At 40.2% G+C, this 25,819-nt stretch overlaps 2 protein-coding genes across 10 annotated transcripts; one reads left to right on the forward strand and one right to left on the reverse strand.

Moving 5' to 3' along the window:
• Positions 1-22: 22 nt before the first annotated feature.
• mlana (melan-A) lies at positions 23-6,076 on the reverse strand. 5 transcript variants are annotated; one of them, XM_068573511.1, is made up of 6 exons: positions 5,542-6,076; positions 2,667-2,860; positions 1,653-1,745; positions 1,444-1,540; positions 1,028-1,135; positions 23-330 (listed from the first exon to the last, which is right to left on the reverse strand). In XM_068573511.1, the coding sequence occupies exons 3-6, from the start codon at positions 1,739-1,741 to the stop codon at positions 262-264; spliced, it is 363 nt and encodes a 120-aa protein (XP_068429612.1). In that variant the 5' UTR covers positions 1,742-1,745; positions 2,667-2,860; positions 5,542-6,076; the 3' UTR covers positions 23-261. The 5 variants fall into 5 exon arrangements, with proteins under 5 accessions (XP_068429612.1, XP_068429608.1, XP_068429610.1 ...); XM_068573507.1 differs by having other exon boundaries at positions 1,028-1,138; XM_068573509.1 differs by having other exon boundaries at positions 1,028-1,138; positions 2,667-2,853; positions 5,542-5,609.
• On the forward strand, positions 5,436-25,327 carry LOC137783506 (nipped-B-like protein B). Of its 5 annotated transcripts, none has more exons than XM_068573501.1 (47): positions 5,436-5,811; positions 7,273-7,421; positions 7,880-8,045; positions 9,074-9,174; positions 9,718-9,826; positions 9,913-10,061; positions 10,692-10,810; positions 10,898-10,988; positions 11,101-11,628; positions 11,730-13,235; positions 13,435-13,548; positions 13,766-13,933; positions 14,320-14,391; positions 14,488-14,577; positions 14,664-14,764; positions 14,887-14,973; positions 15,265-15,484; positions 15,727-15,878; positions 15,966-16,046; positions 16,185-16,285; positions 16,378-16,501; positions 16,601-16,683; positions 16,825-16,957; positions 17,059-17,202; positions 17,535-17,621; positions 17,904-18,118; positions 18,201-18,303; positions 18,394-18,492; positions 18,638-18,784; positions 19,130-19,264; positions 19,363-19,461; positions 19,577-19,630; positions 19,742-19,850; positions 19,966-20,102; positions 20,465-20,605; positions 20,729-20,822; positions 21,165-21,319; positions 21,405-21,495; positions 21,627-21,800; positions 21,926-22,116; positions 22,267-22,374; positions 22,668-22,868; positions 23,003-23,149; positions 23,272-23,675; positions 23,783-23,957; positions 24,317-24,508; positions 24,587-25,327. In XM_068573501.1, exons 2-47 carry the CDS (start codon positions 7,358-7,360, stop codon positions 24,941-24,943), a joined length of 8,118 nt encoding a protein of 2,705 aa, XP_068429602.1. In that variant the 5' UTR covers positions 5,436-5,811; positions 7,273-7,357; the 3' UTR covers positions 24,944-25,327. The 5 variants fall into 5 exon arrangements, with proteins under 5 accessions (XP_068429602.1, XP_068429606.1, XP_068429605.1 ...); XM_068573505.1 differs by having other exon boundaries at positions 24,590-25,327; XM_068573504.1 differs by having other exon boundaries at positions 11,104-11,628.
• The last annotated feature ends 492 nt before the right edge of the window (positions 25,328-25,819 follow it).

Raw genomic sequence — 25,819 nt, forward strand, 5'->3', positions numbered from 1 at the left:
ATCTGCTTCCTTATACACAGACTTTTGAAATCATTTTTATTGTTAAAAGAAACAACTTGTACTATATACAGTGTGTTTTGTTCATGTGAATAATTTTACAAAGTGAGGGAAAGAACAGTTTCATCTATTGGTATATTTAACTACGGAGTATAAGGATCCATCACATTATCATCAGACAACAGATGAAGTTAACAGTTTGTTCTCCAGTATTTTGCTTTCTTTCTTTTTTTTAGACATCTGTCCATCTTCTCCAGAAGTCCTTTAGGGGGAATAGGGAGGAGGCAGTGAGCCGGAGGAAAGCTTTTCATACGCAGGAGGAGCATTAGGAACCTGGAGTAGAGGGCAACAAATGCATCCAAATGAAAATCAGCAGAACATTTAATTTTATTTCCACACTGACAGGGTGATATATTTTCACTGAATCTCTGTTATGTTTTATAACGTACTGAATATTAAAATAGACGCTGATATTGTTACAAAAATAGTTACACACATGCAATTCAGTGTCACATCTGGAAACTTTGGGAACTCTGGGTTTAAACAATCTTGTTCTTTGTATTGATAGACTCAACAGCACATCCAGCGTGATTAAAATGTCCTTTTAGGGCTCTGCTAACTACTGCAGTATAAAAGGAATGGCATTGTTCAAGGACATGGTGCTTTGCACTTTCCTCTCACATGTGAAGGTGCTGATCTGATCTTCCTCCCTCTGTTCCAGCACATACACACATACCTCCCTTGGGAATGAAACATTATTAATACCTTCCCCCTAGTCTGGTGACACAATAATCTTCCTTTGCTTCACATGTGCTTTGCTGTTGTACTTTAAAACTCTCTGTCGCAGATTATACAGAGTTTAAGACCATCTCCTAGTTGTTTTTTCGAGGTGACAAGTTAAATAGAGTGATCAGTACTTCTGGCTGTGGGTTATTGTTATAAATCTTTTTCTTGACAAAAATCAAGGAGCACAAGGAGATCGAATAGAAGTCCAGTAAAACGATTCACGGGGTAACTTTCTGTTCCTCACCGTAGGGCGGAAGCTGCCGAAGTCAGCTAGAGCCATCTTGTTATCTGCAGAAGGTCCCGCCTCTGAGTACTGGCCTTCTGTGTGACTCGGTGAGCCCGATCTCGGGCTCTGCTGGGGACACACGGATGTGTGAGAAATTGTGGGAAAACGGCAATAAATGAAGATAGGGTGATAAATGGAGGTATCATTGGAACATAGATACTTAAAAGGCGTTTTTATTGTCACAGGAATATGCTACATCACATGCATTGATTAACATCAATGCATCCATATAAAATGAAGAGGCAATCACGTTATAGCTTGTATGGAATTTAGCAAATTCAGTCAATACCTGATTTTACAATAACAAAGATAAATATCACTTTAAGTGCAATGTGAAGGCTAATACGTCATTTTAAAAAGTATGATGGTCTCACCCTGATTAGTTTGTAGCCACTCCTCTTCTTGAAGTACCAGCAGCTCAGGATGAAAAGAGCTGCCAGGATCACCACCAGCAGAATTATGCCCACTGCCCTGTGGTTGAGAATTCACATATTTTACATTATAATTAAAAATAAATTGCATATCAGTTTTATAGTATTCAACACCTTGAGCCCTGATTTCAAAATAAAATTGATCCACGTACTCCTCAGCTCTGACATATCCTCCTCTGCTGCTAGCAAAGTAAATGTTGAAATCTCCACGAGGCATCCCGTCTGTTCGATTACACGGCATCAAGCTGAAAGTCAACAGAAAATTACTTTAGCAACTGACCAAGTTCATTGTACAATAGTAATATAGTGGACAGCATGTTTTTCTCTCAGTTCATCAAATACTTTTCCCTTTAATCAAATAAAAAATGGCCGATGATAATGTAAACTAGACAGGTGTCAGCAGCCTACTGTATTGAACAATATGCATTTTAAATATGCCATTATTACCACACTAGGATGCATATATAAATAGTCCAGACCATGCTGTATACTGTTATATTGATTTGATAAAGAAATAGAGAATATTATGAAAATATATCATATGTATGTATATATTTATTATTCGTTATTATTGTTTTTTTTCAGCTTCAACAGTTCATACCCTCGCCCAGACTGCAACGTCTTTCAATCATAAAAAAAAACCTCTGTCCTTTGTGGGTCACAATTTCATCAATGGATTTGTTTGTGACACAATGGTATCTGCTGTCTGGATAGGAATGTTTTGCGTTTGGACCTTCAGATAGAGTTTAATTCGTTCTGCTCATAAAAATATATTGGATTATACATCATGGATCACTGCCCGATACTCGCGTGTGCTGTTGCATTCTCATCACATCTCTCCTCTTGTGTTGACTGCTCTCTCTTTGCAGTGCTAAGTCTTAATAATAATAATATTTTGTGAATACCTAGATTTGTATATTTAACTATACTTAACTTGGGTGGCATACAATATGTAGCCTAACATCGAAGCAATACAGTTACAGTATTACTTGGTGCCACACAGTCTACTTTAGTATGTAACATAATATTGTGTCCTGTCTGATATTTGGACTTCGGTTGACAGTAAAACTTCTTAAAAGTAATTATTTGCACAATACAACATGTTCCACATTAGGCCAGGACCATATTTCTGCTAAAATGAAGAAAAAAATAGACCATCAGCTTACCAATTTGGATAATTAGATTGCAGAGAGTAGCTCCTCTGGTCGGCCCTTGTAGCTCTGTGTTACTTCACCTCTCAAATATCTTTCCTCAGTATGTCGGAGAGCAGAAAGGGGCACAGCACCCTCATGACCGTCACGGGTTAGAGGCTCATGGCTTAATCCATTGAAGCAGAGTAATTACTGTGAAACCCTGCGGTCTTAAACACAAAATTATTATTCACTCGTGAAACTACAGGCGTCAGCTGCTGGCTTTTCATGTGAATATACTGCATGTGTGTGGTATTGTTATTCACAAACATGAGCCAAAGTAAATCTATCGGCTTTGTTTAACCGTAATAATAATTATAGGAAAAAAATAAAGTCATCCTAAATGCTTAAAATTCTATGTCATAGTATGCAACAGGTGGCTTGATCAAATATAATACAACTAAGTACTGTGAGGTCAGCTCCTTATCAAGTGGACCTACTGGATCAATAATTGATGAAAAAAAGCAACAGACTTTCCAAACAAGAGTGACACACAATAGATAATCTTATCTTGCTAAAGTAATTAGATGTAGCCTACATGTACTCTTAGTGAAGAAGACTAAACTTATTATCTTTGAGATATTTCACTTTGAGACAAATACATTATCTTTCAGGAGAGATATGGCTAACGGTATTCTTGTTGCTCCTCATACAATCTTCTAAGTTTCAAGTTGTTATGGAGTAAAAATTAGTATTTTTTCAACTGTGACTGACACAAAGAATAAAGTCTGCTACCCCATTTGAAAGGACAAAAGGAAGAGTGTTGTTTCTTCAGTAGACTTGCTGCATTAAGCATGTCCTGAAGGCATCCTTTTTAGTTTCAGGTGGATTCAGAGTCTCATTCTGCCTTTGCTCCTGAAAAATAATGTCTATCCTCTGACTCATGTCAAACTTTATGTGTTTTTCTTGTTTAAATAAATCACACCGTTATCTTTGATAATAGTCTTTATATAGAATAAATGTCAGTCATTTTTGTTGAAAGCAGCTCATTCTCAATGATGTAAAAATATAAAATGTTTATTGTGACTTTAGTTTGTTTTCAACATTCAAGCTGTGCAACACAATAACTTATTGTATGTTGCTTTAGATAAAAGCGTCAACTAAATGAAATGTAATGTAAAGAATGGTTGCATTACATTTTCCTCAGACGATCAAAATTTAAATGTATTAAAACGATATGCTGAACAAGGATGCAACCGAGCATGAAGTATAGGAAAACTTTGATTTAGTCTGCAAAATAAAGTAAAATATGCACCAATCACCAAGTTCAATTCCTTGTATATGCAAATATGTATGGCTATGAACCGTTTCCAGTTTCGATAAATATTTCCTTTTTCTCCACAAGAGGGAGACCAAAACCTGTTTGTGAAATTGAGTCATTATTGTACTGTGTGCTTCATCCCAGTAACCTACATGTTGGGCTGTTAGATACTATACATTAGTGATATTTAGTGTTGTCTATCAGCCTACAGGTTTCTACACCTCCACATGGAGTGAAAAAAAGGATAAACTAAGATTTGACTTGAGGGTAATACTAATAAACGGCACTGCATGAACATTGCAAAACCTAATTTTAACACTAGATGTCCACAATTCTTTTGTGAAATCCTCTCTGCCCTAACCTCTTGCCACAGAAACCAATAGTTAATTATTTCTGCCTGTTCCGTTTGTTACATCCTAAAATTAGAGTTACAGATTTGTATTTTCTAGATTTTAATCATAGTATTTTACACTTTGACTATTATCACAAATTAAAATGTGGCTTGTTTTAACTTAACTCATCTACATATTTACACACAATGTCATACTATTTTAAGAGGACACTTAGGTAAGAGCATAAGAGTCTAAGGCTATTAAATTCATTTAAATTATATTTTCGAGCAGCAGATATAAAAATAATTATAATATGTGGTCACACCAATAAATGACTAATCTGAAACTATTTGCTGTGTTACATTGTTCATTTGATTGAAAATGAATAATAATAACTTTATTTATATAGTACCTTTAAAAACAACATTTTCAAAGTACTCTCCGTAGATAAAGTCACCCGAAATGAGAATAGTCGTACATAACTTAAAAATACTGGTAAAAAACAAACAAACATAAAGGCAATGAATACAACAAAACCAAACAAATAACCAAAAAAGCAAATGGAATAGAAAACGAACAAATAAATAAACTGCATACTATATAATATATAATATGATAATATGGGGTTTACTGGTCGAGAAACACTGATTTCCTTGCGGTTGTATGTGGTTGAAATAACATTTTCATAGTGTTTGGCCAGTGACTTTTTAAATTCGTCTGTACATGGCCCGCAATAAAAAAAGTTTGCCACTCATGATTTGAGAGGAGGATACTTTTGCAGCTTTGGGTAACGGTGGGTATGTTTATTAATGGGAAGCAGTCAACCGATGCATTGATTGTTCGTGTGTTTGTTGGGATGACAAGAACATGTAATTTCTCAGTTGAATAGACAGACAAATTAAAAAAAAAGGAAATTATCCCCAGATGTAAACATCACATACCAATTATTCTAAGACTAGTATTAGACCTTAACTATATCGTTCAATATTTCCCATAAATTGTATCTTTGAGAAAAATTATAATACTATTGTTATAACACTGGCAGTTATCGATGGACATACACGTTAATTAGCCCACGGCTCCTCACCGGTTGAGGGAGTTATTCCCATTCCCTTTACCGGTTCTTCCGGTCGTCATTTTGAAAGAGAGAGACAGAGATAGATAGAGGGGTAGGGGGATAGACAATGTGGATCCCCCTTTTTCTCTGTTCCTCGATTGTTTTCACTAGCAAAGATTAACCGGCACAGATTAAACATACCCTCCAGCGTCTGCTAAATAGTCGCCTGATAAGGCCGGTCGGAGGGGATGCTCTCCCCATCCCAGCAGGCATGCTCGCCGTGAGACAGAAGAAAGCCCCCCAGTCCTCCCGACGGGGATCACCGCCGTTGTGTAAGCCAGTACTCGGAGGAGCTGTTTGAACAGTGGGACGGAGAGGGAGCCAGAGACTCTTCTCCAGCTGCCATCCTACTCCTGCTCCTCCCCCCTCCTCCTTCACCAGAACCACTTCTCTTTCTCATCACATCCAAAGGTAAATAAGCCAGATTCAACAATAACAACGTCTATTCAGACGAATTGTTCAGCTTCCTGGGTGTTTCCGGTTTGTCGGACCCGCTGGGAGCCGTTAACAGGATCGGCCAAGGCGATATTTCTGATTTGTGATGGGGTCTTTGCTTTGTACCCCTGCCTCCCTGGCGTCGGGTCGGGGTTACGCTTCCTAAGGCAAGTCCGAGGTCCACTTTGTGAGCTAGGGATGCGTGGATGAAGGCCAGAGGAAGTGTGTGGCGAAGAACTAAACCCACACACGACCCGTACAATGAAAAAGAGCCACATAAAGTCGGCTAACTCGGGCTGATGCACTCCCGGTGATGCTAGCTTAACGTTCGGCAACTTACAGTAACGTTACCTTGCCAGTTAGCATACGTTAGCTAACTACCTCGCCAGTTGTTGCTAGCCGGCGATCCCTGAGTTGATTTTAGTCACTTTTACAGACGTCGATATGCTGCTACTCGTCTTAGCAGGTATCTGAAACGGCCAGGTAGTAATACACGAATAATACTAAAGTCACATCTGGTGTTAAGTTAAGCTAACGCTAATGCCCCTGGTATTGGACAGCCCCGGAAACCTTAGCTGACATTGTAACAAAAGAAATAATTTGAGCTTTAACTACAAGGTTTTCTGAATTGCATTTTGCTTGTGGGTTTCAGCTACAACGATGGTGATTAAAATAACTCTGCTGGCTTTAAGGTTAGAGATACATACATACATAGAGAGACAGACAGACAGACAGACAGACAGACATAAATGGTGTAACTTTTATCATTAATTCTATCAACAAAAAAAGAAAAGAAAGCCAGCTGTGTTCGTCAATACTCGAGCTTATTCGCATGCATGACACACTTCATTTGTATCAGAGCTAATATTGTTGATTGAAACCTCACGTTTCTGCAGTAATTGCAGGTTGAAATATCCCCCTTAAGAAATGCGTTGAAGCTGAGTATGTATAACGTCAAAGGAAAAGGGACCACAGAACAAGATGGTTTGGGTACCAGAAACTGATACAAATCAATAACTTGTAAGGGCATGCCCAGGCTTGCTATAAGGCCAGTGTTGTGAGAATACAGTTTCCTCGTTGATGTGTGTTTACATCTACATCTACCTAAACCAACCCTGATCCCTAAGTCTAACCACCGAGGGTGGCACTATGTTTTTAACAAAAGGGGAACACTATTTGATGAGGGAACAGACTTCGACTTAACGCCGGCGTAAGCTGTTTATGTGCAGTCAGGTTGGCAGTGTAATAATGCACACTCATGAGCTGACACTGTTTTTATATCCCCATCCCAGAAAAAGCACAATGTAGTTACATGGAAAACCTTTTCTTAGTACTCATAATCTGAACATGAACAATGCTGTATGTAACAACATCCATACTTTGTTGACGGTGAACATTCTCTAAAAGTGTCTATTGCCACTATTTTTGTCTCTGCAGCATTTTGGAGATGTGAGGAACAGGAAGAGATTGCTGATATTGAGCAGCCTGTGCATTGACACGACCTTTTGACCTCATCTTCAGCATGAATGGTGATATGCCTCATGTTCCCATCACTACTCTTGCTGGAATTGCTAGCCTGACAGACTGTAAGTGCAACACCATCTCTCTCTAATGCCGTTCACGCAGCCTAAACACTAAAATTAAAACCAAGAAGTGGCAAGTTCAATGAATACTCGACCACTGAAATGGTATACTATGTGTAGTGTTCTAGTGCTTCTAGTATACTGTGACGATACACGAGACGCTAAATACTGGTAATTGTGATTCTTCTCACTTTTCAGCTTATGTGTAAAGATATGACTTATTGCAATAAATCATATCAAATATCTAATATTATTCTATTTGAGGAATACAGTAGTTCAAATGTATACTATGTTAACTTATCTTGAGTTTTGTATGTATTCTGAGGCTTTCAGAAATGTTAACTTGAACAAGAAATGTTATAAACACCAAAAATACATCTATTAAATGTTTTCCCAAAAATGTACCTTTCCTTCTTTTAATTTTCCACCCAGCCTAACTTGTATGTCCATCATCTTTTTAGTGTTGAACCAGCTGCCATTGCCTTCTCCTCTTCCTGCCACCACTGCTAAGAGCCTGCTCTACAATGGAAGGATCTCTGAAGAGGTCAGCAGCCTGCTGGTGTGTCGGGATGAAAATCTGGTGACTCAACTGGCACATAGCCTTAACCAAGTCTCCACTGAACACATGTAAGTGCCACTCACTGGTCTTCCACAACATCTTTTAAAGAATAAAAATTCACGAGAGAAACGCTTGGCAGAAGCTACTACAGTAGATCTGCAAAGATGTGTGAACTCGAAAATGTGTTTTGAATTGGGGAAGAAATCCTTGTTAAGCCGACTTTGTTGTCAACAGTGTTAGTGGAAATGCATTGCAAATGTGCTATTTCATTGTTGTACTCTAACAGCGTGGCAAGGACCAGAGTACGCATAAAGCTGGGATAGCAGGTAAAGGTGGAAAGAATAGAGACTTTATTTACCCAAAGTATAAACAAAAATGTAAGATGGGTTGCAAAATCAAGCAACATTTACAAATTGGAATAACTAAGCAAAACTGCTCTTGAGCAGCACCCACTACGTTTTAAAGCAACATAGTGGGTGATCTTCTGACCACCAATAGACACTGCCCACTCATCACTTAACTGCTGGATTATATTTTATATGTTGTCCAGTCCATAGTTGGAGCTCCTGAGAACACCCATCTGGCTGTAGTAGAATGGCAGAGTCCAATTATCCAGGCCCATAAACAAGACAGGTGTGATGCGGCAGCTCAGTCTTTCGCCAGGCGGATGGTTGACCATAGCACACTTTATGTTCACCTTCATTTGAACTACATTTTTACCTGACTGTGTGCACTTAATCTAGAAAAATAATGTGAACCAAAAGAAAGTGTATCCTGATGTTAATTAAACTGAAGAACTGAAAAACATAACCTGCGATATGCCTGGTTGATGGTGCGGCTGGTAGTTTCAGCCACCACACAGTGAAGTCAGGCATTGATGTTTCAATTGTAGTGATCACATTACAGTCACTGCTGTACCAGAAAGGTCAGCGCATTTTCTAAGTTGTCACAATCATTAGGGTTAGTCAAAACGGCACTGAAAATGGTAATTGAGACCAGAAGGAATCAGAATTCAATAGTCAAAACTGCATTTAGGCCCGGTGGGAAACTGTTGCCTGCAATGTAACTGTGGACTGTACATTTGTTTGCTTTCCAGAGAGTTGAAGGACAACTTGGGGAATGACGAACCCGAGGGTGACATGCCAATGCTTCTACAAACCTTGCTGTCCAGGGACCCCAAAATCTTCAGGGACAAAAGTATGCCAACTCAATACACGGTTTGGGGTGATCGGGATGAGTGCTTGCGCTTTCCCTAGCTGTAGTCTTGGTTTTCACTTGAACTATTTATTCCCCTGAGCAATTCCTGGGCTCACATTCCCTACTGGTTGTTTCCAAACTGGGGGAAGAGCCAAACACAGAAGTAACTAATAACATTACTATTCTACTTATAGTGCGTTGCAGTAATTACTTGAAATCAGTAATCATTACTGTAATTAGTTCCACCTGTATTTAAAAATAATAATGTGCATGTGCATACTTCCACTATACCTCCAGACGCTTGTGTAGCAGATTGTAGAAGTGCTAACTCAAGTTAATGGTGTGCTAACATACAACATAAAATGAAAATGAAGAGTCTAAACGGTTGCATGAGAGTCTATGGAGCACAGCCATAGAATTGTCAGATCATACGCTATGATGTCCAGTCTCCGTTTGAGGAAGAAACTTAGTTAAGTGTCAGTTGTGTATGTTCAGCTTGTTTGTATGATCTTAATTACAGATTGTTCTATCCTTACCTCTTAGGTGTAATGCAGCAGCCTATGATGCAACAGTATAAGATATCTCAGAATCAGGTGCATGGGAGTCCAGGATCAAACTATCAGCAAACCACTGTCCCCCAAAGTCCCTCTGGGTAAGGCCGTGCAAGTTTACAGCCAAATGATTAAGACACAGAAGTATTGTATATCGGCTAAAACTGCTTCTACCTCCTTTTTACAGATGCTTTGCATCACCACAGTCTGGATCAGGTGCTCGGTTCTTGCCCCAGCAGAACAGCCCTATACCCAGTCCCTATACCCCTCAGAGTCCTGCAGACTACATGCAGTACAATCCACCCAGTTACTCTCAACACCAACAGACACAGCAAGGTGAGTCCATATTTAAGTAAAAAAAAAACACCTCTACAAGGACCAGTCAATAGCAAAGTATTGAATACTTGAATACGTGAATAACCAAAAGTCATTTTGTGTGCATTTATACGAGTTGAAAACAAGTCAAAGTGGACAATGTTCAACAAGAAAAGTACTGTGGAGAGATTGTTGCTTGTACTCCATTTAAGATTAAGAATATTATTTGGTTTGTTGGTGAAACATTCCTTCTAAAGAGACGACATACCATTTAGTACATATTCAAGGTGTGGCTCTGAGGCGGTAACCACACATTGAGCACTCACAGAACATTAAGCTTAAACTTTGCCAACCTTAAAATTCCTTCCACTAATCTTTTGAGGACAACAATGAATCATTTAAAAAGTTCCCCACCTGCATGGTTTTTCAGATACATTCAGCTGGACACATTTGGTTATCTAATCCTTGACCCTTTATACACACTTATGTGACAAGGAGTCAGTTGATAAGGTGACACTTTCTTACTGTTACATGGTAAAATTACAGTTGTCTGTTCAGGTGGAAAAGAAGGTATCTGTCTCTCACAGAGACGTGAGGCATTGCACACCACAAATAATTTAACTGGATATTTTATTTCGCTCTCTGTTTTAGTTCGAAATATCCATGACAACAAGGTCTCTGGTCCGCTATCCACTACTTCATCTAATCATAATGCGAGACTAGGCTCAGGTGAAGACTACATCAACATGGCTCACAGACTGGGAAATGAGGTAATGCAGCGAATCAAGATATCCTGAACTGGACCTCAGCAGATGCTGACTCTTTAAAGGGATGATAAATGCCTCGTGTTCCAACAGGAGAATGACCCCTCCATGAGGGCTGCCACGTTTCCAGTTAAATCGCCAGAGTCTGTGTGTTCTCCTGCTGGGAGTGGAGAGACTGCAAAAAGTATGCTACCTTAGCAACAAGCCCATTCTTCTTAATTTTGTGGAATCCAAATGAATGCACCATTGTTCAGTTCATTCTTTGCAAAGACTAAAGAAATGTATTTTTGTTTAAGCAGGGTCCAGGCCTCCCCTTATCATGCAGTCCCCTCCACCTGATATGCCACCAGTTGCAGCACCCGACTTGCTCCTAACCTCTGCTGACCGCAAAAAAAAGCAGAAAGAAAGGAGTAAAGAAGAAAATGACCTGACAGACAAAAATGCCTCATATGGCATTGTTAATTCTCCACCAAAAGAGTCCACCAGGCTGACTATTAAACTGTCCCGAGTTAAGCTTTTAGAAATGGATCAATCTGAAGAGCTTCCCCTTAGGCCACGTGTTGATTCAGAACATGAAACTGATTTGACAAATAATTATAATAATCCGTTGTCAAGGACTGCCCAGGACATGTCACACAAGTTCGGTGCTAAGGAGCCGGCAAACTGTAAGCAGGTTCCTGTTCATCCAAACAGCAAGGAGTCTGGAGCCGTCAGTGGGGTTGTGTTTGATGATGCTGAAATAGACACGCTGGCAGAGATCGAGAGAATAGAACGCGAGACGGCCAGTGAGAAAGAAAGATGGTCTAAAGAAGTCCAGGATAAAGGTATTGTATGTTTGCCATTGCCCTGTGCCTTTTTTAATTTAACATGACCTAGATTTGTTTGTATTTCAAGAAGACCGAAGCTAAATTTGTCTTTATCGCAGATAAGCCACTGAAGAAACGGAGACAAGACACGTATCCTCAGGAATCTGGAGCTGAGTCAAGCGACGGGCCTACTTTACAAGGTGGCAACACTGATAGCAAGTTGAAACCCAGGAAGACGAATGCTGCAAGTAACGGTGCCAGCCGGCCTGCTTTGATGGTCAGTATTGATCTGCAGCAAGCTGGCAGAATGAAAGGACAACCCGTCGTGGTCTTGGAAGCACAGACGTTCTGCGAGGACCACCTACGGCACCTAAAGACAAAGACTGATGAAAGGGTAGATAAAGTTGCTGAAAGCAGACCTGCGATCATCAGACAGCATGCTGACAACCCCAAGAAGTCTTGCTCAGACGGGCAACCAGAAGCGCCCAAACAGAAGCCAGAAAGTCAACGCGAATCCAAACACAAGCATGACAGCAAAACTGTCAGTGGCAAGAGACACTCGGACGACAGGCGGCCAGACACACCGCGGCAGAAACATGACAAGCATTCAGACTTGCGCCACAAAGAGGAAAAGAACCACAACATTCACCGATCCCATGTCAGCAACCCTGAGACTCCAAAAACCATGATCAAGGGGGAGCGCAATTCCAAACATGGAGACGGCAAAGCCAGGGACAGAGATAGGGACAAAGGTGTAGATAGAGATGAAAAGGATAAGGACAAAGCGAAAGATAGAGATGATAAGGACAAAGCGAAAGATAAAGATAGAGATGATAGGGAAAAGGAAAAAGCAAAAGAGAAAGATAGAGATAGGGTGAAGGACAAAGATAGAGATAAGGACAGAGATAAAGACAAAGTTGCAGATAGAGATGATAGGGATAAGATGAAGGACAAAGATAGAGATATTGATAGAGAAAGAGACAAAGTTGGAGATAAAGATAGGGATAAGATCAGAGAAAAGGTTAGAGATAGGGATAAGGACAGAGATAAAGATGGGGATAAAGACAGAGATAAAAACAGGGCTCGGGATAAGGACAGAGATAGAGACCGAGATAGGAAGCACAAGACGTCAAGGGAAAACTGCAACAAGCACTCTCCTGACCGGCCTACTAAACCTGACAGCCCCAGAGTGAAGCAAGACGATGGTGGAAAATCCACTGACCTTAATGGTCGACAGAAGACCGAGACTTCCAGCCTTCAAAACGCACAAAATAAGAAAGACAGGAAAAGTGGGGAAGCTGGAAGCAAACAGCAGTCTTCAGAGGCAAAACATAGTGAGTTCCCCTCGTACCTGCTCGGTGGCAAGTCAGGAAGTCTGAAGAACTTTGTGATTCCTAAATTAAAACGGGACGCGAAAGATCTCCAACTTCCAAGCAAACTGATTGAGGGCTGGAGTGAACCCCTGGTCAGGCTGGAGAGATTGTCATTGATAAAGAACTTAAACCAAGGAGCTAAGCCAGTTGTTGTGCTCAACAAACTCAATATTGACGAGGTAAAACGGATCATTAAGGAAAGCAGGAACGTACACGGCTCCAAACCCAGGTCCTTTGACAAATCAGGGAGAGGTAAGATTTGCTTTGCTTATTAATTATGCTTGCAAAACTGTCGGGAATGGATATTTGTAATGTGTTTGTGCTCAGTTTTGGGATTGTTTATTTACCGTAAACCACTGTTTTTAGGAATCATTATTAGTTACTGATTTTATCTTCTTTTAAAATATAGATTATTCTTTGCTAAAGACAAACTCACCTCTTATGCTTACAGAGAACAAGCGAAAGCACAGTGTGATCAGTAAGAAATCCAAGTACGCTGAGTTGGATGAAGATGAAGACGAGGAGGACGAGGAGGAGGAGGACGAAATTTACTCTGACAACGAGTGTCAGTATTTAATCTAAAAAATTAACATCTTTGTACATACACATCAGAGTATTCTGTCAAAAGCACTATGCTGCCTCTACTTTTGACGGAATCTTGTTTTAATGTGCAAAATATTTTATATTTGTAATTAATACATTTTATTTATTTATCATAGCATTATTTCGTGCTTGAAGAACTTGATATTTTCCGATTCATCCTTTCTCTGTAATTGTTTCAGCCCCAAAGAAAAAGTCCAAGAAAGACTACGACAAGTCGTGGAAGCACGAAGAGAGGAGGAGTTCTGGACAGCACCGAAGCGGAGGTTCTGCTCGCCGGGGCTCCAGCAGCTGTCACAAGAGTCCAAACGGTTCAGACGAAGACTCTCCACCCCCAAGCTTGCGTGATGGTGAGTCTTTTTTTGCATAGGCTTGTCAGTGGGCTTAGGCAAAATACAAAAAAATGTAAATAACTGGTATCGATGTGAAAGAGAGAGAGGGCTTTTATTTTGTGATATGTCTCTGAGGAGGCCAAAGGACTTTCTCTAAGTTATATAACCTTCGCCAATAAACAAAACAAACAAAGCTAACAGTGTCTGATCTTTCAAGTTGTGAGTCCTTTTTCTGACAGCTTTCACCTAGATAATTGCCATTTGAAATCAGATTCCTCTGGCCTATTCCCTGGATAGTTGTATTACTTCACCAAGGTCTTTCTCTATTCAACATGAAGTGCTTGAGAGTGAGTTGCCGCTGTCGAGAACATGACTAATGACTTGTCCAATGACGTTTTGTTCAGTTGCCAGAAAATTGAAGAAAAAGGAGAAACAAAAAAACAAGAAAGCGTATGAATCCAAGCTGACACCAGAGGGTAGTGTTTCACCACTTTGAATTATTATCATATAATAATAATGCGTTTTAAAATGACATATTTTTAATGAACAGTGCCTTTACATTTGCATCACAGAAAAGATGGACTCATCCACATTTAAGAGATTCACGGCTAACATGGACAGCATTATTGAAAGCCTCGATGACGTGGACCTCACTGCCACAGGTAAACATCAGCAGCTGCACAGTTTGCAATGTTCATGCCGATTTGTTGGAACGACGTCAACGTTGTAACTTTGTGCCCTCAAACAGATGAGGATGAGATACCTGAGGAGCTTTTGCTTGGAAAGCACCAGTTGAGTGAGCTAGGCAATGATTCTGCTAAGATGAAAGCTATGTGCGTCTTTAACAAGGTAAGAGGAGGGTGTCACGTGGTTACACTGAGGTTCACAGTTCATCTTTAATTCACCATCATAAACCATAAATTCACAACAGCTTTGCTCGTAATTTAACCAATCATTATTTCCATCCATAGTGTTCGACTAAGAAGCTGGTGAAACTTTTGAATATCCTGGAAAAGAACATTCAGGACAGCGTCAAACTTTCCACGCTCATGAATCATGTAAGTTACCAGCTGGATATTATGTTTTAGCTTTAGAAGTAATGAGATTTTTCAGACTGGATTTCCTGTTAGAACCTGTCAGCAAGTTACTCTATAAAACTTGCACTTTTTTTCCAACCAAATTATAGTAACCGTATTTTCTGGTTATTGGCAAGGCCCCTATTCTCAAACAATAGCTTATCAGGTTGCGTTATTTTACATATCTCCATTATGTGTTTTGGTTGTACTTATATAATATATCATAACTGTGTTGTGAACAAACTGAAACTGACCTGATTTTAAAATCTGAAGGAAAATGATTCCATGGATGAGGAGCGGTTGTGGCGTGACCTTATCATGGAGCGGGTTGCTAAGTCTGCTGATGCCTGTCTGACTGCACTGCACATCATGACGTCTCCACACATGCCCAAGGCAGTTTATATAGAAGATGTGATCGAGAGGGTGTTGCAGTACACAAAGTTCCATCTCCAAAATTCTCTGTACCCGCAGTATGACCCAGTCTACAGAAAAGGTCAGCACAGTTTTCTTCTTTTCTACAAAAGAATTGCAGGAATCTTGATATCAAGAAGCTGTTTGTTTTTTTGCGTTTGCATATTAGAAGGCTGATAAAGCCAATCCATGCGGGTCCAAATAATCTTAGTACTTGTTTAAAAAATAGCTCTAAATGTCGTAGCTCCACTGTTGACAATTGGTATTTGTATATTGCAAGTGGTTTATTTATTTACATTTTTCCCTTCATCTTCCTCATCTAAGGTGGCATGCATACTTCAAAGTCCAAGCGAGCAAAGATTTCTACGCATAAACAGAAGGTGGTAGTCATGCTCTACGACAAAGTGTGTGATATTGTCAGCAATATGTCAGAGCTTCTGGAGATCCAGCTGCTAACTGACACCACTATTCTCCAGGTGAGACTGTGTCGTCATTCAAGGTCATGACCCCGTTGAGCCTCCTGAGTCCTAACATACCTGACTGATTTTGTGCTCAACTTTCAGGTGTCCACCCTGGGCATCACACCTTTTTTTGTGGAGAATGTCAGTGAACTGCAGTTATGTGCCATCACACTTGTGACAGCAGTAAGTTTGCATGCAAACATGCAATTTTATTTTATTTTCGCAGTCAATTTGGCTATTGCTTCCGATGTTTTTTAATGACGTGCTCCTGTTGTCTCTGTTATTATGTTTTGATTAAGTGCTTTACATTTTACTCCTCAGGTCTTCTCTCGTTACGAGAAGCACAGGCAGCTCATTCTTGAAGAGATCTTCACCTCCTTAGCTAGACTGCCGACTAGTAAACGCAGCCTCAGGAACTTTAGGTATTTACATCTTGCTCAATTAAATATCATAAATTGAAGTTTTTTGCGCTGTTGAGTAAACTTAACGATACTTATGCGTCATACTCCCCCAGGCTAAACAATGATTCGGAAAAAGAGCCCTTGTATATCCAGATGGTCACAGCACTGGTTCTTCAGCTCATCCAGTGTGTGGTTCGCCTTCCCTCAGAGAGGGATGCAGAAGTTGAACCTAAGAAGGTAACTACAGATATTTTTACTGCTATTTAAATCATATTTATCCTAAAATACATTTTTATACAGAAATAGTTTTACATATTGGGTACCTTTTTTTCCTAGGTTGATAAAGATGTCTTCATCACAAACTCCTATGAAACTGCCATGAGGACAGCTCAGAACTTCCTATCTGTGTTTCTCAAGAAGTAAGTAGGCTGTAGTCTGTTAAGGGACACTTTAGCACTGAGTGTCTCTATGAAGTAAACCTTCCTCTAGTGTGGAACAGGTTGTAATACTTGCAATACATACACATATTCTAATAATAGATTGTATTCTTTGTGTTTCAGGTGTGGCAGTAAGCAGGGAGAGGATGACTACAGGCCTCTGTTTGAGAACTTTGTTCATGACCTGCTGTCGTCAGTGAACAGGCCGGAGTGGCCTGCAGCTGAACTGCTGCTCAGTTTACTGGGCCGGCTGTTGGTGAGTAGCATCACTCACTTCTGATGTGTCATCACCAAACATCTGTTCAGTGGAGTGTGCAGTTTGTATTGACATTTTTTTCTCCACCTCTTGGGCTCCAGGTGCACCAGTTCAGTAACAAGCATACAGAAATGGCGCTCAGGGTGGCATCGCTGGACTACCTCGGCACTGTCGCTTCTAGCCTGCGTAAAGATGCTGTCAATAGCAACATGGACCAAAAGGCTATCGACCGCATCCTCAAAGAGGTAGACTTGATACTTACGGGATTATTTTAACAGATATAAACTAACAGCGGTAAAACTGATCATTTAAATCCTTATATTCTGTATATAGTCTTCTTGTCTATTAAACCGTGTATTAAAGAGCCGAACTTCCGGCTGTTCGGGGTGTTTTTTTTTGGACTGTCAACCTGCGTGTTGACTGGACGACCCCCTGCTTATTACTTTACTTGTGATCAATTAGTAAATACATGTAGAGAACGAGAGAAATTCTTCCCGAGGTACACCAGGCATCCAATAATTATTACACGCAAAGAGAAATGCGTTGAGATTCTCCTGACTTATTCATCTCCTTACAGTCTCAAGGCAGTGATGAGATCCCGAAACTCCAGAAGGTCTTGCTGGACTACCTAAAGGAGAACATTGAGACAGATCCGTCTCTGGTGGTGAGCATTTTATTTTCATATACTCATCTGTGTATTTACAGAAATCAACATTTATGATACCTGAAGGACTGGATGCTAAGTATTTACATTCAGTAGTCACAATAATAATGTTTATAATCATCATAATAAACACTGTAACATTAATAATGATGATACTACTATTATGATAGTAATCATAATAATAATTCTAAAAGGGTTCCTACAAGTCAAAGTGGTATTATATTATTTAGTTTGCTATAAAATAGTGCTTTTTTCCATTACATGTGTATGCATTTGTTTCAGTTTGCCAGGAAGTTTTATATTGCTCAGTGGTTCAGGGACACTATAACTGAGGCAGAGAAAGCGGTGAAGTCTCAAAATGACGACGAGGACTTCAAAGGTCGACATGATTCTCTTGATGTTGACTCAACTGAGGAGATTATACAGAAGGCTGAGACGCGAAAGAAATTCCTCCGCAAGGTCATGAAGATTCCATCATCAGATTTGAATTCTTTGAGGTAAATACTACTGCACTTTTGTTACACCGTTTGACTTTTCACCAAGCCTGATATTCAACTGTCCTCTTTATTTTTTTTTCAGTGTAAACTCTGACACAGTAGACTATGAGGACTCATGCCTGATTGTCAGACATCTGGCCTCCATGAGGCCGTTTTCCCAGAGCTTTGATATTTACTTATCACAGGTAGGAGGATAATTTCTAATAAACCTTAAGGAGGGCTTATATTGTGTTAACTCTGACTAACTCTTTTCTCTTACGGTCTCCTTCAAATAGATTCTGAGAGTGCTAGGTGAGAGTGCCATAGCAGTCAGAACCAAAGCCATGAAGTGTCTGTCTGAAGTAGTAGCTGTGGATCCAAGTATTCTTGCACGGGTAAGTCTTTCTGCATGGGTTGCAGCACATCGCTTAGACCACTGGGTTGATCCTGTTAGAGAGTGTTGTGGTAGTGTTGTGGTATTGCCAGGCAATTATGACGGCCATAACACTCAGTAATGTTTCTCTGTGCTTGACTTTGCAGTTGGATATGCAGCGTGGTGTTCACTGTCGCCTCATGGACAACTCCACCAGTGTGCGGGAGGCAGCCGTGGAGCTCCTCGGCCGCTTCGTGCTAAGTCGACCGCAACTCATTGAGCAGTACTACGACATGCTCATTGAAAGGATATTGGTAATTTCTTAAGCTTTCCCTGTTACAGTTTTTTCAACACCTCCCCGTGAGCCTCTGTATCATACACAGATGTGAAAATACAGTCTCAGGTTGTGTAGTTTAAATTGATTTGGTCACATCACTTAGAAGTTTGTGGAATCTGCAACATCTACCATAAGACAAACTCAATGTGAACTTCTTCTCTTGACTTGAGCAAACTGACCAAAAAATTTAAATTTCAATCCTCTTTTCCCACACTGCCGCCAAAAGACCAATTGCAACCATTTAGCCGTTTAAAGCAATTGAGAAATGTTTTTCTTCTCGTCTATACTAAGCGATCTTTGTACCCATGTTGTCTTCCCACAGGACACCGGTATAAGTGTAAGGAAGAGAGTCATTAAGATCTTGAGGGACATTTGCCTGGAGATGCCGGACTTCCATAAGATCACCGAGATGTGTGTCAAGATGATCCGAAGGGTCAACGATGAAGAGGGGATCAAGGTTTGTGTTTACTTTCATGTGTATGCTACTTAAACTTAGTCTCCATTTATATTTTAAAGAAATGCAGGTTTATTATACGAATATTTTTTGCCATGCAGAAACTGGTGAACGAGACATTCCAAAAAATCTGGTTCACTCCCACACCCGGTCATGACACAAATGCCATAACCCGGAAGATCCTGAACATCACAGATGTGGTACGTGCTACCTCAGCTTGTGACAAAGGATTTGGCATCATCATTCAATTCAGAAACATTTTGATGTTTGACATTGTCATACTCTGACTCATGTCATTTTTGGATTTCATCCCAGGTGTCAGCGTGTAAAGATTCAGGCTATGATTGGTTTGAGCAGCTTCTCCAAAATGTGAGTTGTTTAACTTGTTTGATAACATCAGCTTACGTGTCTTTATGATGTCTAGTTTGTGCATATTTCATCTGGTCCTCTTATCTAATTTCTGTATGACATCCATTTTAGCTACTGAAGTCAGAAGAGCAAGCTTCGTACAAACCTGCCAGGAAGGCCTGTATTCAGTTGGTGGACAATCTCGTGGAACACATACTGAAATACGAGGAGTCTATTGCAGGTAATACAAATATATGGAATAGCATGTTTGATACAACATTGGTATTGCAGTCTTATTGTGGAAAACATTACTATGCTGTGACCAAATCTCACTGTTTTTTCTGTCTGCGTTTCAGACTGTGAGGACAAAGGGGTCAACTCAGGTTGTCTGGTAGCATGCTTCACCACTCTTTACCTGTTCAGCAAGATCAGAGCGCAGTTAATTGTCAAACATGCCATGACTATGCAGCCCTACTTGACCACCAAGTGCAACGTAAGTACCATGTGATTTTGATCACTATTAGTCTAATATTTCTTACTTGTGTGAAAGTACAAGAAATAATTAGTTGAGTCTGATGCCTGAGTTTGATTTATCAGAGCTTACTGGGACACATTTTATTTGAAAATAAATCCCATCACTCATGCAAATACAATTACTGTGCATTGAACAATTAAGCTCAGGTGTTTTGTTGGAACAAATAAATAGGATCTAGCAAGTGTGTTACAGTTACAAACAGATGACAGCAAAACACACACAATCAGGAGAGAAGGGAAATAATTAATGAAACAATTAGTCATTCCAAAAGTTGTTTTCCAGCTAAGATTGTACAACTGCCTCCATGTTGACATTTTCAGACTCAGAATGACTTCATGGTGATATGTAACGTGGCAAAGATCTTGGAGCTGGGGGTGCCTCTGATAGAGCACCCGAGTGAGAATTTCCTCACGACCTTAGAAGAAGACCTGATGAAGCTCATCATCAAATACGGCATGACGGTCAGTGTCATTTACGGCTCACAGCTCTCACAGATGGCTCTCAACAAAATGTGGATGTGAAACTACTGCTTTGTGCGTACAGATTTGATTTGAATCGTATGTTACCTTGTTGTCCGTTCTCAGGTTGTGCAGCACTGTGTCAGCTGTCTTGGTGCTGTCGTCAACAAGGTCACACACAACTACAAGTTTGTCTGGGCTTGTTTCAATCGCTACTATGGTAAGTCTTATGTAATGTACATACATTCATTGGAAGAGGAACTTAAAATGTTCTTATATATATGTTGTATATACCTTAAAAATGGAAATGGCTGGAAAATAATCTGAATTCCACCAACATTTAAAACATGTACTGACAATGGCTGGTAATTGTTAACCTGTTCATGCACATCACATTAAAGGTTACGATATTTATGCTCATTCTCCCATTTCACACGCCAACAGCGAAAATCATTGAACACACACATAACATTATTCTATAGTCAAGATTCCTTTTTTAGTTCACTGTATGAACGACAAGAACAAAAGTGAGCTTTCATTGCCCACTTGTTTCATTCTATAGGAGCTCTGGCAAAACTGAAGACACAGCACCAAGAGGACCCAAACAGCTCCTCTCTGGCTGCTAACAAACCGACTCTCCTGCGCTCGCTGTTCACTGTGGGGGCTCTGTGTCGACACTTTGATTTTGACCAGGAGGAGTTCAAGGGTACTAGCAAGGTAAACAGCAGCACTCGGCTTGGTCTATGTGTGCGGGACTATCATGTAACCTGGTTTGATGAGCGACTCCTTCTGTGTCTCTTAGATTGTCATCAAGGATAAAGTGCTGGAGCTTCTGTTGTACTTCACCACTCATGAAGATGAAGAGGTCCAGATCAAGGCCATCACGGGTCTAGGTATATTGCACATCATCTCAAACTAACATAAGTATTTATTTATACTGCATTTTCTTGTTTTTATTTGCTAAAGTCTTTGAATTTGGTTTCCTCTAAATTAATTGGATTCCCCTAATTTCCATTGTCTCAAGGCTTCCAGTTCATCATGCACCCAGAGCTCATGTTTGTGCAGGATGTGAAGGTTCTGTATAACAACACCCTGTCGGATGAAAGCACTTTGGTCACTCTGAAGATCCAAGTGCTAAAAAACCTGCAGACATACCTGCAGGAGGAGGACTCTCGAATGCAGGAGGCCGATCGCGGATGTGAGTTTAAGAAATCCATCTCAATTGTTGTGTTGCTCGGGTGCATAAGATTATCACTGTATGTTCAACATGTCAATCATGTTGAACATCTTAAGACTGATCAAGCTGGGGTTGTCTTTATTTAGGGAAGAACCAATCCAAGCAAGAGGATCTGAAAGAAATGGGGGACATCTCATCAGGCATGAGCAGCTCCATAATGCAGATTTACCTAAAGCAGGTGCTGGAGGCCTTCTTCCACTCACAGTCCACTGTTCGGCACTTTGCCCTGAGTGTCATCATACTGACTCTCAGCCAGGGCCTCATCCACCCTGTTCAGGTATGTTCACGGTCTCACTCCAGCATACTCACCACGACTGAGACATACAGTACCTCTTTTAAGCAAGATCTGTGTGAAAAAATAAAATCTGCTGTCTTCAGTGTATCACCATCAGCTGTTCACAGATCAAATTTTGAACTTTTTTTTTAGTGTGTGCCCTACTTGATTGCCATGGGAACAGACCCTGAGCCAACCATGAAGAACAAAGCCGATCAGCAATTGGTGGACATCGACAAGAAGTATTTAGGCTTCATCCATGTGAGTCACTTACTGGTTTTTGAAGCGAAAAAATGCATAAAAGATGATTTGCTTTATCAGTATCTGCAGGCAGTAGTTTTCATTTTTATTTGTTATAAATAAAAAATATATACTCTCAACTTATACACTTTACACATCTTCTAATGTACTGTTCAACGTTTGATCCTTGACATGTCCTATGATGAAAATACCATACAGGCTTCACAAAAAGAATGTGTTTTTAAAAAAAAAAGGATTTCATTTTTTTTTTTGTCTACATCCATGATAAGTTGTGTCCCTGTGCAAATCCACAGATGAAGGCGGTAGCAGGGTTGAAGATGTCTTATCAGGTGCAACAGGCAATACATGGATCCAAAGGCGGATTAATTCGAGGTTTTCGCCCCGATGACGCAGACGCTTCTCTCTGCGCTCATCTCTACACTCTGGTCCGAGGGAACCGACAACATAGACGGGCTTTCCTCATTTCCCTGCTCAACTTGTTTGATGACAGCTCCGTAAGTTTACCTTTCTGTTTCTCTTTGTGTCGGTCTATAGGCTTGAATGTCTCCCACCACCCATAAATCACGCTTCACTACTGTTCATGGACAATTCATTTAAGCCGTGATGTTTTCCACTTCGTCCCCTGCAGAAAACCGAGGTGAACAGGCTGTTGTTCATCGCAGACAACTTGGCCTGCTTCCCCTACCAGACCCAGGAGGAGCCTCTTTTTATCATGCACCATGTTGATATCACTCTGTCTGTCTCTGGCAGCAACCTGCTCCAGTCTTTCAAGGAGGTGAGAAGCTGTGTTTAATGTTGTATATCCTGCTCTTAGTTGTTTTGTTTATTATGAGATGAGCTTGTGTAATATGTGCTGCATGTTTGGTCTGCGTTTGAGCGCTTTTGTTCTCTTTGCAGTCTTTACAGAAAGGACCCATCCTGAAGGAAAAGAAGAAGATGACGACAAAGAAGATGAAGACAAAAAAGAAGAAGAAGAAAAAGAAGAAGAAGAAGCCTCAGAGAAGAAAACACAGCTCTGATGATAATGATGAAGATGACGACATCGATGATGACGACGAAGAGGACGATGAGCAGAGCAGTAGCACGTCCAGCAGCAGCGATGAGGACGATGAAGTGGTTCAAAGTCAAAAGAAACCCGTGCTGTCTGATTCTGAAGCAGAAATGGAGGATGAGGAAGCAGTCATAGACCGCCTGCCTGAGAACCACAACTCTCTGCTGGACTTTGCTAGTGCTTCACAGGGCATTCTGCTGCTGCTGGTGCTCAAACAACATCTGAAGAACCTGTATGGCCTCTCAGACAGGTAGGCCGCATCAGAAATGTCAACAGTCAACAAATCTTTCATGAACTCTTAGTAATGCCGTTGTTTACGTGACACAAACTCCATCAAACCTTTTGTTTGCGTTACAGCAAAATCCAGAAATATTCCCCAACGGAGTCTGCCAAAATATACGACAAGGCAGTGAACCGGAAATCTAAGGTGCACTTCAACCCTCGCCAGACACTGGATTACCTGAAGCGGGACCTCGCCAACACGGATCTTAGCGATGAGATCAAGAGGAATATTGTGAAACAATATTTGGATGTAAGCATTCAGTGCAGTTTTTTGTTTTGTTATGTTAGGGCTGGGGGATATGGATAAAATGACACATTATGATATTTTTGACCCATTAGCGCAATATCAATATTTTGACAATATTATAGGATTAACCATTGGTGCTTTTACAAAATATGAAATGTATTTTTTTTAATAAATGATCACCAGTAATGTGGATATAGTCAACACTGATGCCATAATACCCTACTACCGTAGAAAAAATGTAAGATAATAATATTAATTAAAATAATATTAATATAATGTCTATATATTGCATATACAGACCTAGTTTATGACGGTATTATTTCAGTCTCAGGAATATGAAGATGTCTGCTTTTGTCACTTAGTTCAAGGTACTGATGGAGCACTTGGATCGTGACGAAGAGGACGAGGAGGGTGAAGCAAGTGCCAATGCCAGAAACAAAGCCATTACTTCACTGCTGACGGTCCCAAAATCTTCAAACCAGAACCACAGTAAAGTTGAGAGTGCCCCAGTGGAGTCAGAGGAGGAGGAGAGTGAGGAGGAAGAAGCCCCTGTGGTAGGAATTTGAAAACCTTGTGATTAGCCATAGCTATTTTAACCCTTGTGTAACGCTTCACACTGCTTCTTCTATCAGCAGCGGAAACCAAGGAAAGGTGTGGAGCCCGCAGAGGATACAGGTAACTTGAATGAGAGAGTGAAGGCCATGGACATCATTGCTATCTGGTGTCCCAAATACAAAGACAGACCACAGATTGCCAGGGTCATCCAGAGGATCAAAACTGGCTACAGTATACACTGGATGACTGGATCTTACTCTGGGCCCTGGGCGGAGGTAAAGAAACGGGAAGGTCGCAAAAAGGTTCCCTGGGTTGATACCATCAAGGAGTCAGACATCATTTACAAGAAAATACCTTTGGCAAGTGGACACAAGCTATCGAACAAAGTGGCACAGACGTTACGGGCAATATACGCTACCAAGGACGGGGACTAAGAGTTAAGCAACTGAAATAACTCGGACAGAAACCCCTCCCAACCCACATCTATGTGGATCCGATATGTTTCAGAGAGGAAATGAAACCTCTTTAGATTTACGGACCAGATGGAGGGAAAGTATTGTGAACAACGATCTGGTTGATTACAGACCTGTTTAAGTTTAACACACGAAAAACACAAGAAGGAAATGTTTTGGAAAACATTGTGTGGGAGTTCCTTCGCTGTTGTGCAGCAACTTTGTTGTTTGATTTTTACTCCCACTGTATAATAGTTTAACTAAACACATGTTTATATCTGAACATAATTCTGTAAAAAAAATAAACTGAATGTTGGAAGTTAGTGTATTGATGATGTTCTTAATAAAGTGTTTTTGGAGTTTAAACTAGCATCAGATGGATTTATTCACTTGATCTGAGCTCCAACAACTTTTACATTTCTTTTTTTTTCTTATTTCGAACATTTTGTTGTTTACCCACGCTGTGTAATGGAGTATCTTTGATATAATTTATTTATGTTAAGAGCAGTGCAGTATCTGTACCTATATGCAGGGGAAGTTCTATTGTTTTTAATATAGATTTTGATGTTATAGAACACAGAGCAAGAAAAAAGTGAAACCCCCTCCTTCCCTTCCCCTCGCTCTTCTTGTGGAACAAATACTGCAATAAATTTTTCTTATGTCTTTGTTACTTGTTTGCACTTTTTTTCCCCCACATCAGAATACTTATTGGATCATTTTTCATAGTAATCAGGTCTTTTTTAGTTTTGATTGGACATCAAACAGGTTATTCGTGCCCGTGAAGAGATAAAACCAGTTTTTTAAGCAGTTTTATTAGCCTCTACTCACTTAACAGTTTGCTGTGAAAGATAAAAACAA

Source organism: Clinocottus analis, unplaced genomic scaffold (genome assembly GCF_023055335.1).
Source record: "Clinocottus analis isolate CAN_PGR_092001 unplaced genomic scaffold, fCliAna1.0.p SCAF_13, whole genome shotgun sequence".
Classification (NCBI taxonomy): Eukaryota; Metazoa; Chordata; class Actinopteri; order Perciformes; family Cottidae; genus Clinocottus; species Clinocottus analis.